This window comes from Perognathus longimembris, unplaced genomic scaffold, assembly GCF_023159225.1.
Source record: "Perognathus longimembris pacificus isolate PPM17 unplaced genomic scaffold, ASM2315922v1 HiC_scaffold_5823, whole genome shotgun sequence".
In the NCBI taxonomy this organism is placed as follows: Eukaryota; Metazoa; Chordata; class Mammalia; order Rodentia; family Heteromyidae; genus Perognathus; species Perognathus longimembris.
This window is the reverse complement of record NW_025961293.1, coordinates 37,903-50,916: the sequence shown is the minus strand read 5'-3', so window position 1 is coordinate 50,916 and position 13,014 is coordinate 37,903. Positions and strand designations below refer to the sequence as shown.

Genomic DNA, 13,014 nt, shown 5'->3' with positions numbered 1-13,014 from the left:
GACTGGATTGGAAAGGACAGAGTAGCTTGGCAGCTTGGGCAGCAATGGTGGCAGCAGCATCCAGTTACTGACACTGGAGATGGGGAAGTGACTAGGGGTATAGAAAGGCCAGGATTTGATGATTAACTGTCCTTAGGGAAGGAAGGAGAGGCATTTGAATGATGCACAGTCCTCAGGAGAATGATATTTATCATGGTTGTGATAAATAACTGGGAACAAGGAGCAATAGAAAGATAAACTCCCCCATGGACACACTGAGTTCAAGTCACCTACATGGATTCCAGTGGGCAGCTTCATACATGAACCTTCACCTTGGGCAGATGAGTGGTTGTGGAAATAGAGATGGGCACTCATGGGCTCAGCAGATCAGGATTTTGTAACCTGGAAGTCCACAGATGCGATCAGGAATGCCATGAAGTTTTAAAATGATTGTAACACTGCCTTGTTCCATAGAGTTAGCTTTGGATCAGTGTGGGAGGGAGGGAGGGAGGGAGAGAGGAGAAGAAAGAAAGGAAAGGAGGTAGAGAGGGAGAAAGGACAAAGAAAGAAAGAAAGATTCCCTTAAACAAGCTCTTTTTATTTATTTATTTATTTATTTATTTATTTATTGAACACAAAATTTTTGACAAGGTGTTGTGCAGAAAGATACAGTTACATAGTAGGGCAGTGTGTTCATTTCTTTTGATATCTTTCGTCCTGTTTTTCTATCTCTTCTCTAGGTCAGGTAGACATATATACAATATCCAATGTATCAAGAACATATACAGTAGCCATGTGGCCACGCCCAAGAAAGTTCACCTAGGGCTTTAAATGTAATGTCGATATTAGACCATATGTTGACAGTAGTCTTATATGAACGTACGTACATAGCTTTTGAGGTATTGTATTCCCCTGAGAGGTCAATTTTTGACCTTTATATGTTGAGTAATTGTTTGGTTTTAGTTGCATACTGTTGGGTCGCTGCCCCAATCCTGTGGGGAATACTATTTGACAAGCAGTTTTTGTTTTCACAGACTTGGTCTCTACTGTCTCTCCGTCTCCCTTTGTTAACAGTCATATAACAGGGAGATCATGCCCCTTTGTTTTCTGTGTTCTAGGCTTGTCTCGCTCAACATTATTTGTTCGAGTTCTGACAATTTCCCTGCGAAGAACAATATTTCACCATTCCTAATCGCTATGTAGTATTCCATTGTGTATAAGTACCATATTTTTTGGATCCATTTGTCTGTGGAGGGGCATCTGGGTTGTTTCCATATTTTGGCAATTGTGAATTGTGCCGCGATAAACATGGAAGTACAAATGTCTTTTTGATATCTTGGGGTTTGCTGTTTAGGATAGATGCCTAGGAGTGGTATGGCTGGGTCATAGGGTAGGTCTATATTGAGCTTTTTGAGAAACCTCCATACTGTCCTCCAAAGTGGTTGTACTAATTTGCACTCCCACCAACAATGGAGAAGGGTTCCTCTTTCCCCGCACCCCCTCCAGCATTTGTTGTTGCCTGAGTTCAGAGTATAGGCCATTCTAACTGGGGTGAGGTGGTATCTCAGGGTTGTTTTTATTTGCATTTCCTTTACTAGCAGGGATGTTGAGCATTTCCTCATGTGTTTCTTTGCCATTTTTATATCTTCTCTTGTGAAGTCTCTCTTTAGCTCCTTTGCCCATTTCCTAATAGGTTTATTGGGCTTGGAGGGGCTTAGTTTTTTTAGTTCTCTGTAGATGACAGATATCAGGCCTTTGTCTGTTGCCGTGCTGGTAAATATCCTTTCTCATATCGTTGGCTGTCTTTCTATTTTGGTGGCTATGTCCTTAGCTGTGCAGAAACTTTTTAATTTGTAGTAGTTCCATTTGTCGAGTCTTTCCCCTATTTGTTGTGCCCCTGGGAATATATTCATCAAGTTCCTTCCTGTGCCTATAAGTTCTAGCGTCTTTCCTACTCTGTCCTTCAGTAGTTTCAAGGATTCAGGTCTGATATTGAGGTCCTTGATCCATTTTGAGTTGATCTTGATGCATGGCTTGGGTCTACTTTGAGTTTTCTGCGTATGGCTGCCCAGTTCTCCCAGCACCAGTAGTTGAAGAGGCTATGTTTATTCCATTGTATGTCTTTAGCTCCTTTGTTGAATATCAGTTGGCTGTAAGAGTGCGGTTTTATTTCTGGATCTTCAATTCTAAGCCATTGGTCTTCCAATCTGTTTTTATACCAATACCATGCTGTTTTCAAACAAGCTCTTTTATTGTTTCTTTTTTTTTTTTAATTCCCATAGTGGGCCTTGAACGCAGGGCTTCATACTCTTTGCTAAATGCAGATGTTTGGAAAATATTTTTAGAAATACCACCTCTCCATCTAAGTAAAAGGAATGTGGAAGCAAGCTAGAAAAGGGGCCTCTCTCTCTCTCTCTCTCTCTCTCTCTTTCTGTCATATGTGACAAGATAATAAATACAGATACAGTTGGCTTCTATATCCATAAATCTTAAACCTTTGGATTTGTGTATTAAAAATAGTGTTGGGCCTGTGAAATTACATCTGTGTTGAACATGAACAGGTCCTTTTTTTTGTCATTATTCCCTAAGCAATCCACTTGAAATTTACATTGCATGAAGTATTATTAATAACACAGAGATGATTTAAAGTATAGGGAGCATAGGCATGCTCTGCTTTAGGGCCTGATCATCCTCGGACTTCGTATCTGAAGGATTTGGAATTATTTCCCTTTGGACACCAGGGGCCGACTGTACTTTAGCCTTAGTGAATCATGTGGTCTGTGTTGAAGCTCCCCAGCCTGATAATTGCTAGCATTACATGAGACATAAATGAATGAGCATAGTTGTGTTCCAATAAAACTTTATTGATTTGGCATAACAGCCATAGTTTGCTGACCCCTGAGATAAACAATCAATTTACAATAATGACCACATGTGTCCATTTTATAGGCAAGGCAACAAAAAAATAGGAGATTCAATTATTTGGTAGTGAAAACATATCCTGATTATTTTGGTTTCCAAGTTCATCTTTGTGGCAAAGCACGATACCTGGGCTTCTCCCTCCTAAGGCTTGTGACCTGAAAGAGGAACTCATATGAGTGCCTCATCCTTAAAGATGATAGTAAATGCAGCAAGAATTGTGCACAATGCTTTTGAGAATAAGGCATGAAATTTTGACAGGAGAAATCAGAGTAAGTTTCCTTGTGGAAATAGTTGGAGTTAGCTGTTGAAGGAAGGTATAACTTTTAAGGGGTAGAAATGGAAATCAAAAGATCCATTTAGATGAAGTGAGAACCTCCAGGCAAGTTTAGAAAAGCATCTTGGAATCGAACTTCATCTGAATTTCGTGACCTTCTAGGGTGTTAGTGGAGATAAAAATGGATTAGGAAGAATCTTAGGATTAAAAATCTGGACTTGAAAAGGAGAAGCACAGACAGTTTGGGGGCAGGATTGTGACACAAACACACACACACACACACACACACACACACACACACACTCACTCCATTCCAGAAATGATTGTCTGGTATTGCTGTGCAGAATGTTTTGAGTCAGGAAATAATGGTCAAGGAGAATTCACTCAGCGAGTTATTGCAGTATCTTTGCATGATGAATGAAGCGGAGGAAGCAGGCTGTATGAAGGATGTGATAAGCCATTCACAGGACTTGGAAACATGTAAGTGTGGGTGGAAAAGAAGTATGGCTTTGATAGGAAGAGACGCGATGAATAACAATACTTGGAAAGCTAGGAGTGGGACAGGTGGTGAGGTTCTATCTTGATCAGAAGTGATGAGGAGAAATGTAAATATTGAAAAGGCAGTTGAAAATGTGGGTGTGGATGGAGTTGGTTGAAAGCCATCATTTATAGGTGCTTGAGCCAAAGAAGAGCTCAAAAGTCTGAGGATGTATATCTAAGGTTTCCCAGAGGAAGATCCAAGAGATGTAGATTATCAAGGACCAGGAGAGGGACAAGACAGCAAAGTGGAATGTGTGCTTTTGTGGGGGATGGTGAAGTACCAGGATGGAATATTATAGTAGATGCCTCAAGGGGTGGAGCTATTTCTAGGTAATTGGATGGCCAGGAAAATTACATGCTATTGGAGGGTAAGGACTACAGTCATTAGTTTCTATGAGGGGTTTCTTTAAATTACTTTTAATATCTAGTAAATATAAATGGAAGTGAAAAGCCTGTACATTATGGATATAATATTTTGGGGATTGTTTTTTATCTTTGACTCTAGATTCAGAATGTAGATAGTAGTGGAACAAAGAGAGAACCGACTACTTCCCTGAAATGCCTCTGCATGTGGCAATCACAGGGCCCTCAGGTTGATCCTTATTGCTGATTAGTGTGTGGACCTCCAAGGAGTTTGATATTGAAGCCTAAGTAGGCCAAGAAGGGTCAGTTGTAATTTGTGTTGTTTTAAAGTTGATTAACTTTTCAGAGCCTAAGTAGCACAGATCACCTGGATCTAGTACATCTTGATTTCTCCCAAAACTTTCCTAAAGAACACTCAGGTTGCAATGTGTTAAGGTGAGATAATAGAGAAGCCACACTTTGAGGGGTCAAATCTTGGAGTCTTTGCTAAAAGGCCGGCCACTGCATGGTGGACTCCTGTCTCAAAGACTTGTAGCCAGCAAATACACTTAACACAGGAAATAGGCCCAAGAGGAAAGAAATAACAAAAACAATACCAACAAACCAATTCAGCTCCAGTGGAGAGCTGAAGTGGGAGGCCATGGTGGCCGGAGATGAGCCAGGAGACAGGACAGGAACATGGAGACACGTGGCTGATCTTGGCCTTCATAGGGTCAGGTCAGGGGACAGAGTCACAGGAAAACTCCCAGCCCCACATACTGGACTGACAGGTTCAGTAACCTATCAGCCAAGTGCCCGCCCCTGTCTCCAGGGATTCAGGTATGCCCACCATCTTGGGTGGGAGTCGGGGGTGTGTTCACCTTCCCCCATATGAAGATAAGATACCATTCCTTATGTGGACATCAGGTATAAGCTCAAGTACCAGCAAACCTTTTCTGTCTAGGGAAGACAGGCCTCAACCTTCCATATTGAGGATACTTAGAGGCTACTCTGGCTGGTGAGTCTAGCCATTTAGGATGTTAATCAAGGCAGAATCAGCATTCTCCATGAAATGCCTTCCTAAAGCTACTGCATCTGCATTTCTCTGTGGCAAAGCCCTCCTAGCTGACCTTGAGCTAGACATCAGCATTCCATGTATGGTCTCTCTCACTTCTAGGCTTTACAGCCCTGGGTGGAGAATTCCCTCCAACCAGCAAGAGGCACCAGCATGGCTGTAAGAAGTTATTTAGACTCAGCCTTCTTCACCAAGAGGAACATCCCTTCATTCTCTCTGGATTTTAGGATTCTTTGTTTGTTGTTTCTCTGTGTATGTGGCCAGCTGTTTGCATCTGAGTCGATTCTACTTTTGGCTCTGCTGGGGGCCTCCTCTGGCAGGTCAGGTGCCAGCAGGCACGGTTGTTAAGTAACTGCTTCTAGTCATCACAATCCTGCTAAATTTGGAACATATATGAGTCTCAATTGAACCTCTATTTTGTGGAGAAAAAAGTACCTGATTCTGAAATTTCAAAAGTCACTCACTTGTAGGACTAGCAAGACTGTGTGTTGATTATTGACCCCTCTCATAGAATTCTTTAAAAATTCGTCCAATTGTTGTGCAGTGCTGTGAAAACTTAATTCTCTCCTGAGCCTTTTCTAGAACACAAAACAAAAGCAAAGCGTGACTAAGCTCCACACGGAAGTAAATGTTTTACATGGTTACTTTCTAAAATATAAATAAATCCAAACAGCAACATACACATCCCAACACCATAAACACAATAGTACAAGTCATCAAAACCACAAGCCTAACACTAGAGTTTCAGGTGGAAAAGGGTTTACCAATCTATGCTAAAGACTTATTGTAAGTAGTATTTTTTTCACATCTTGATTTGTGGCTTCACTGGTATCAAGGTTTTGGTCTCCAATTAATTTTCAAATAATTACAAAAAGTATCTTGAATGATTTTTTCCCCCTAATGGAAATCTCTCCCTCACCCTCATGGTTAAATGGTTATATTGTACCTTAATGACCCTAAGGCAGATTCTCTGGAGCTCTTTGGAGATTCGATGTGTTGCTTGTACAGATAGTACCAAAAATCTAAATAGTAAAAAAAAGACTTCTTCAGTTGTGTCAGAGCTTCGGTCTTGACTCCTTCAGGTGTGTCAGAGCTTCAGTCTTTGAAATATTTCCATGTATAGTAATCTCCTTTGATCTTACAATAGGCTGTAGGTAACCCCGAATTTATCTTATAAATCCTTGTTGCAGATAAACAAATTAGGATTCAGACAGGCCAATGAATTGGGCTTGGATCACTCAGGGTTGAAGGTCAGACTTTTCAGCTCCAAATGTATTAGCTTTTCAATTCGTCTTTGGGTGGCATTTTTTACATTAGTGTTGTTGTTGCTGTTGTTTTGCTTTTTGTTTTATTTTATTGTTTTCATTCTTAAGCCCTGCAATATACAGGCCTTGTATAACACTATGCTGGTTTTTTGAAGTGCATTGATTGTGGAGGGCCCAGAAGTAGAAACCACAGACCTTAAGTGACAGTTGCCCTTATCCGAGGTTTGACCTTTATTGAATGGAGGTCTCTTGTTAGAAGGGATGTGTGGAGGTAAAAGGCCTGCCAACTTTTCAGGAAAACAAAAGGAAAATCCTGGGGTCCCCACATGGAGAATGATAACAGTGACTTGTGGGAAAGAAGTGCTTGCCAATCCTGTGACTGTGTGAGTCTCGGGAGGTGATTTTGCTTGGGGTCCTGTGGGCACGGCTGCCTTGGATGCAAGCTGCTGGCCCTCCATGCCTGTAGGTTTTGCATATGAGAAGTCAACCAACTTCTGATGAAGTCGCATCTGTATTATAGATGGACAGGCTTTCTTCCTTGTGTTCCTTCCTTCCAAACAATGTAGTATCAGAACTATATTCATTGCTTTGGCATTATATTGAATCTTACACATAATGAGATATTTAATATATTTGGAGCTCCTTCTGTGCAAATGCTATGCCATTTTAGTCTTTAGTAGGGGGTCCTGGTCCCCCATTCCTTCCATCCATTGATGCTAAGTGATGGCTGTGATTGTCTTTATAAACAACTTTGTTAGCTCTTTTTTTTTTTTAGAGAAATCAGTCTGTTACCCAGTCATGGTGGCTTTCCGCACTTGTAAGCATGTACTTTAGTTACACTGAGCCCTTATATTCCTGCAAAATGGAACTTCATGACATTGCCAATATCTGAGTCCTCAAGTAGTCTTTAAATATTTTTCACCCTGGAAGCTGGCCCAACAAATAGCTTATTCCTTGCCCTGTACCACTCAGCATATAAATCCTGAGTTCCTGCTGACCAAAGATGACGTAAAGTAGAAATCAATAAGCATTTTGTTTCTGTAATTTGGGAGAATGAGATGATGGGTGAAGGAGAATTTCTTGATGAGGGTTCAAAAAAACACTCTCATTATCCCGTGGATTAAGAGAGCTACACTACAGTTTGACTCATTTGCTGAGCACTGGGTCATTATACTGCACTTACAGGCTTTGTCAGACTGCTTTCTTGAGACAATAATTCACACACCAGACACCATGTAAAGTGTATGATTTTTTGGGGGGGGCACATTATGGTTTTTTTTGTGTATTATTTTTTAAATGAATGCAATATATTAAAAAGTACCATCCTGATCATTTTTAATGTACAGTGGCATTAATTACACTCACAAGTTTTTGCATCCTCTATCACTTTCTATTTCTAAAACCTTTAATCATCCCACACTGAAACTCTGTCCATTAAACCACAGCTGAATGGCGGTTTCCATGCACTTTGCTTAATTACCTTCAGGTGTATGTCAGAGCTTTGAGGGAGATTTCATCTTCTCTTCTAGGAGAGATGTCTTCTTTCAGGAGAAATTGACATGGTACCGAAAATATAGCAGGTACCCTTAAGAACAGCCTCTGAGAATATTATTAGGGATGTGGGGCTTACTCTTTGTAAGGATGCGGTGTCATTTAGAATACAGGTGGCCGCATCCATTCCCAGGCTTCTCAGCACAGTGTGTGGGCTCTGATAAAAGATAACATGACTGTCATGACAGGAGAGACTCTTGGCACTGATGAACCACTATAAAATCAGACTTGGAATAAATAGATTTGTTCTTTTCAAAGTAGTGACCTTGAAGTGGATGATATTCTTTGACTCTTCTACTGATAGGCCTATGACCCAAAATGTTTCTGGGATCCAAGTTTTTGAGTTGCCCTCAGAGTCTGAAGCACAGTTCTGTGAAGGTTTTTGTTGTTGTTGTTGTTGATTGTTTTGTTTTTTGCCAATTCTGGGCCTTGGAATCAGGGCCTGAGCACTGTCCCTGGCTTCTTTTTGCTCAAGGCTAGTTCTCTACCGTGAGCCACAGCACCACTTCTGGCCATTTTCTATATATGTGGTGCTGAGGCATCGAACCCAGGGCTTCATGTATGTAAGGCAAGCACTCTTGCCACTAAGCCATATTCCCAGCCCTCTGTGAAGGTTCTTGAGTCTGACAAAGGTAGTGTTTGTAGAAGGATTGGGTCTGAGGAAGGAATGGAGAAGGACTCATACCTTTCCAGCCCTGGGGTAAGCCAACAGGGCTTGGCTTGTTCCCAGGGCTGCATCCTTCTAGAAGACTTCATTAAGTTATGAGAATTGTGCATTTTTCTTCCAAGCATGATCTCTTTTTAAAAGAATGGGGTTGATGAGGGCATCCTACAGAACATGGTCCTATAATGACTGCCAGGCCTCTGTCCAGCACCAACATGAAGCAGGTGCTGGTATTCCTTTATCTATACATTTATGTTTCTCATCTTCCTGTTTTTTCTTTAGAAGAAACCATTTTAGATGCTACTAAAGCTCTACTCCACTTCCATGCTCATCTCTGTATTTATACCTTAGCCTTAGGAAGTTTTTGAACAATCGGTATGAGTTGTATTATCTTGTATCCTATGCCTCCTTCCTAAGCTGTTGTATGCTTCTTTCCTATCCTTGTCATTTCGCTTTCATTGTTCTATAATATTCCACTGTACAAATAAGTCTGTTTATTCACCTCTTCACCTAAGAGGTTATGATGACTACTTCTTCCCCCCTGCTATAACAGAGAGTGGTGCAGTAAAGGTGTGTGTGGATGGGTGTCCGGCAGCCCCTTGTACCTCAAGGAGAAATTGCTGTGTTCTAACAATATGCGCGTCTTCCATTCAGTGGGTGTTTCCAAGCTACTCTCCAAAGCTTTGTCACTATGTTGCCACCAGCAATTACTGTGTCTCCACAGTCTCTTGGTGTAGCCAGTTTTTCATTGGGTTAATCTGACTGCTCTGGAAGTGCACCTCCTCACCTTCATTAGTTCTTCTCGCTCACTAGTGTGGTGTCGCATCTCTTCATACTCACTGGCTGCCGAAAGCCTGTCCATGTCTCCCTCTTTTCTATGCTCATTGAACTTTTATTAACAATGTACAAGAATCATCTATAATATGCACATTATCATTTCATTATGCTAGGCATTTTAATTTGTTGTCAGTGTCTTGCCACTGTCTGGGGGTACATTGCTAGTGGGCTGTGGTGTCACTTGTGGAGAGGCAGTGCTAATTCTCATAGATTCATATTCACCCACTCCATGGTATAGACTTTGGGGTATGTAGTGTGGAAATTGGGCTTCACCTCAATGTCATAAAATATGGTCACCTGCCTGGCTCCCACGTCTCAGCGCCTGGAATCCTAGCTACTCAGAAGGCTGAGATCTGAGGATTCCATTTTGAACCCAGCCCAGGTAGGAAAGTCTGTGAGAGTCCTATCTCCACTTAACCAGCAAAAAGCCAGAAGGGGAGTTATGGCTCAAATGTTAGAGTGCTAGCCTTAAGTCAAAAAGCACAAGGATAATGCTCATGCCTTGAGTTCAAGCCCCAAGACTAGTACATGTGTGTGCATACACAAATACACACATACAAGTTACCTATACATTCTTTTAAAAGTTTTGAATTGTAAGCTGGGTGCTATTGGCTCCCACCTGTAACCCTAGCTATTCAGGGGGCTGATATCTAAAGATTCCAGATTGAAGCCAGCCTAGGCAGGAAAGTCCATGAGACTCTAATCTTCAATTAACCATCAGAATTATGGAAGTGTTGCTGTGGCTCAAGGTAGTAGAGCACTAGCCTCAAATGCAAAAGCTTAGGGACAGCATCCAGGCCCTGAGTTCCAGCCCCACAACTGAAAAGAAAATGTTTGAAATGGAAAATGTTTCACAGTTACCTAGGATTGATTTTGTATACAAGTAATGCTGGAACTCTTTTTCAAATAAATTTCCAGTTGCATTATATGTAAAGTCTTTCCTGTACTGCTATATTCCATATGCTCACATGTGTGGATATTCTGTCTCTGCAGACAGAATTTTGCTATGTTCCCAGATTGACCTTCAATATACCATCCTCCTGCTTCAGCTTCTTTTTTTTTTTATCAGGCATGTCTGTTTTATTTTCCTTTAGGTAATATTTTCTGGAAAATTACATTTGCAAAGAATCAGCCCTTACAAACAGAGATAATCTTTCAAAAAAATAAAACCCAGCATCTGGATTCTCAAAACTCACAAAACAGTTGGAACTATCCGGTGACTAGCCTGGACCACGTCACAGGTGATCAGCTGTAGCTCAGCTCGGTAGCAGATCCCAGCCCTGAAGACAACCAGAGACTGCCAGCGCTGACAACTGTCTTATTGCTCAGTTATACAGAATACATTTTCTTTGGCAACTTCATCAGTTCACATCACAGGACAACTACAAAGGTTTGGAATAACTTAGTATTTAAAATGTCATTGTAATTATTTAAATGTAACTTCTATAGATGCTAGAGTAAGAAAGCCTTCAAACATGCCTCATAACTTCATTCCCCTTCCCCCCAAAAAAACACAGAAAAACTCTGCTAAATAATCACTACTAAAAGATTTTTAGCTCCATATACAAGTATACAATGCAACTCATCTTTACCAGTGAAAAATATTACAACATTATCTCCAAATGCTCATCACATCTTCTGTGATAAAGGACAAAAAAAAGGAGTACCTAAGTACCCTCTCAGCTTTTCTAGAAGGCTGTTACATACAAATTCAAATTGGCCCAAAAGTTGCCAGAACTATACGAATTCTCACTAATAACAGCTCAAAACTTACACTTAAAAAATACCAATAGTTCCTTAATTCTCGATCTATGAATTAAGCCTATCTTGGAAGCTTGGCACAGTACTACCAAGAAATTTATAAACAGGAAGCTCAAGTCCAGAAATTTAACAAAGAAATATTTTTCTCTCAAAAATAAAAACCCCACTAAAAACTACAACTCCAAAGTTCACACACTGTAAGCTAAAACAGGTCTGACAGAAAGTGCAATCTGAGACATATTGATATAATAGATAAGCAACAAAAGTTAGCAAAAACTTCACAAAGACACAAATGGGTAAACACTTGAGTGCAAACTTTCAGAAACACTAAGAAACGACTCATTTGGGTAATTTTATATACAGTTTGTATACAGCTTAAAACAGTACAACTGAAAACATCTGTATGTAAAAGCCACACCAAAGTCAAACAAAACACCAAGTAACAGTCTTCGAAGCTGTCACAGGAGAATAGCTGGCAGGTATTACCCTAAGACACACCCTCTTCCTGATCTATCATTTCTGTTTTAACTGAAAACACATCTGCCAGCATATGCTTTGGTATCTCTGAGCCCCGGACTTTCAGGGCATAACAAGCATTCTCCACTTTGGCCAGACTCTGTTTCAAGGTGTACAGCTTCTTAGAAACCTCATAAGGACCAGTGTTGCCAATGAATGAGAACCCATCATAAACCTGGCGCAAAAACTGGCTCACTTCAAAGGGCGTGTCGATGTCCCCGTTCCCCACGCTGTTAATGCACATGCGCATCAGCTCTCCCTTCAGGTCGGCCACTCCCAGCAGGTAGTCCACAGGCGTAACTTTCAGGCTCCAAGTGACTGGCTGCTTCATCTGGGCATCTGAGGTGGGAGTTTTGTTTTCTTTCCCACTGTCTTCAGTTGAAAATATCAACTGCTTATTAATTTCTTCCATACTGATTAATGAACGTGTTTTGATGAAGTGTTGAAAAGAGACAGCTTCCACATATTCCTGCAGCCCTGTGGTAATGGCTCGATGGAATTGATGCATGTCTTCTCCTAATAGCTCTTGGGCTACCTGCAGTATTTTTTGTCTGACACCATCCAACTTAATTTCTGATTCAGCCAATATTTCTTCCATATCAGGAGCACTGGTAATCCTATGGAGGAGAAAAATTGTCCTTTTACTTTCAACAGTTATGTCCCAGCTTAGTTTCACAAGTCTCTCATATTTGTCATGCCTTGCATCCAGTTCCAGCTGAAATGATTTGAAGGCCAACATCACCGGGGAGGACGAGTTAACGTCCTTCGCCTCTCGCCTCTGGCTGTGCGGGAAGTTGTCATGCTTCCTCTTCCGGAACCCTCCTTCTTTGCCGCTCATGTCAGCTGCGCTTTCCCCCAGGCACACCGAGTCCGCAGAACGCCAGGCAGGTGGAGGGTGGCATCGGGCGGCTTTGGGCCCACCCACCAGCTAGCTGCCCCGGGAGGCAGGAGGCGGGTGACGCACGCCGGAAGCCGTCCACGGCGCTCCCTCAGCCTCGCACACTTCCGGCCTCGGGCGCGCGCCCGCAGCAGAGCTCATTTCCGGCGCGGCGGCCAACGTGCTCCCTCGGTCGCGCCTGCTTCAGCTTCTTGCATGCTGGGATTGCAGACTTGTGCTACCATGGTTGAGTCAGTTATGTATGTGCTTCTTAATGGTGTGTTTCTGGCTTGGTCTAGTTTTCATCCATTTTAACTACTTTTGGCTGATGGTTTGGGTAGTGGAATTGCAACTTATTTTTCTCCTTCAGATTTGTTGTGGCTATTCCAGTCTTGATGAACTTCCAAATGT

General features: G+C 41.6%; 1 protein-coding gene across 1 annotated transcript; it reads right to left on the bottom strand.

The window, feature by feature from the left end:
• Positions 1 to 11,640: 11,640 nt before the first annotated feature.
• LOC125345525 (translin-associated protein X-like) lies at positions 11,641 to 12,583 on the bottom strand. The gene has a single exon (XM_048337657.1). It carries the CDS (start codon positions 12,562 to 12,564, stop codon positions 11,698 to 11,700), a length of 867 nt encoding a protein of 288 aa, XP_048193614.1. The 5' UTR covers positions 12,565 to 12,583; the 3' UTR covers positions 11,641 to 11,697.
• Positions 12,584 to 13,014: the final 431 nt, after the last annotated feature.

Bases quoted from the DNA above. Each gene is read 5' to 3' on its own strand.
- LOC125345525 (XM_048337657.1), bottom strand. From the start codon at position 12,564: ATGAGCGGCAAAGAAGGAGGGTTCCGGAAGAGGAAGCATGACAACTTC.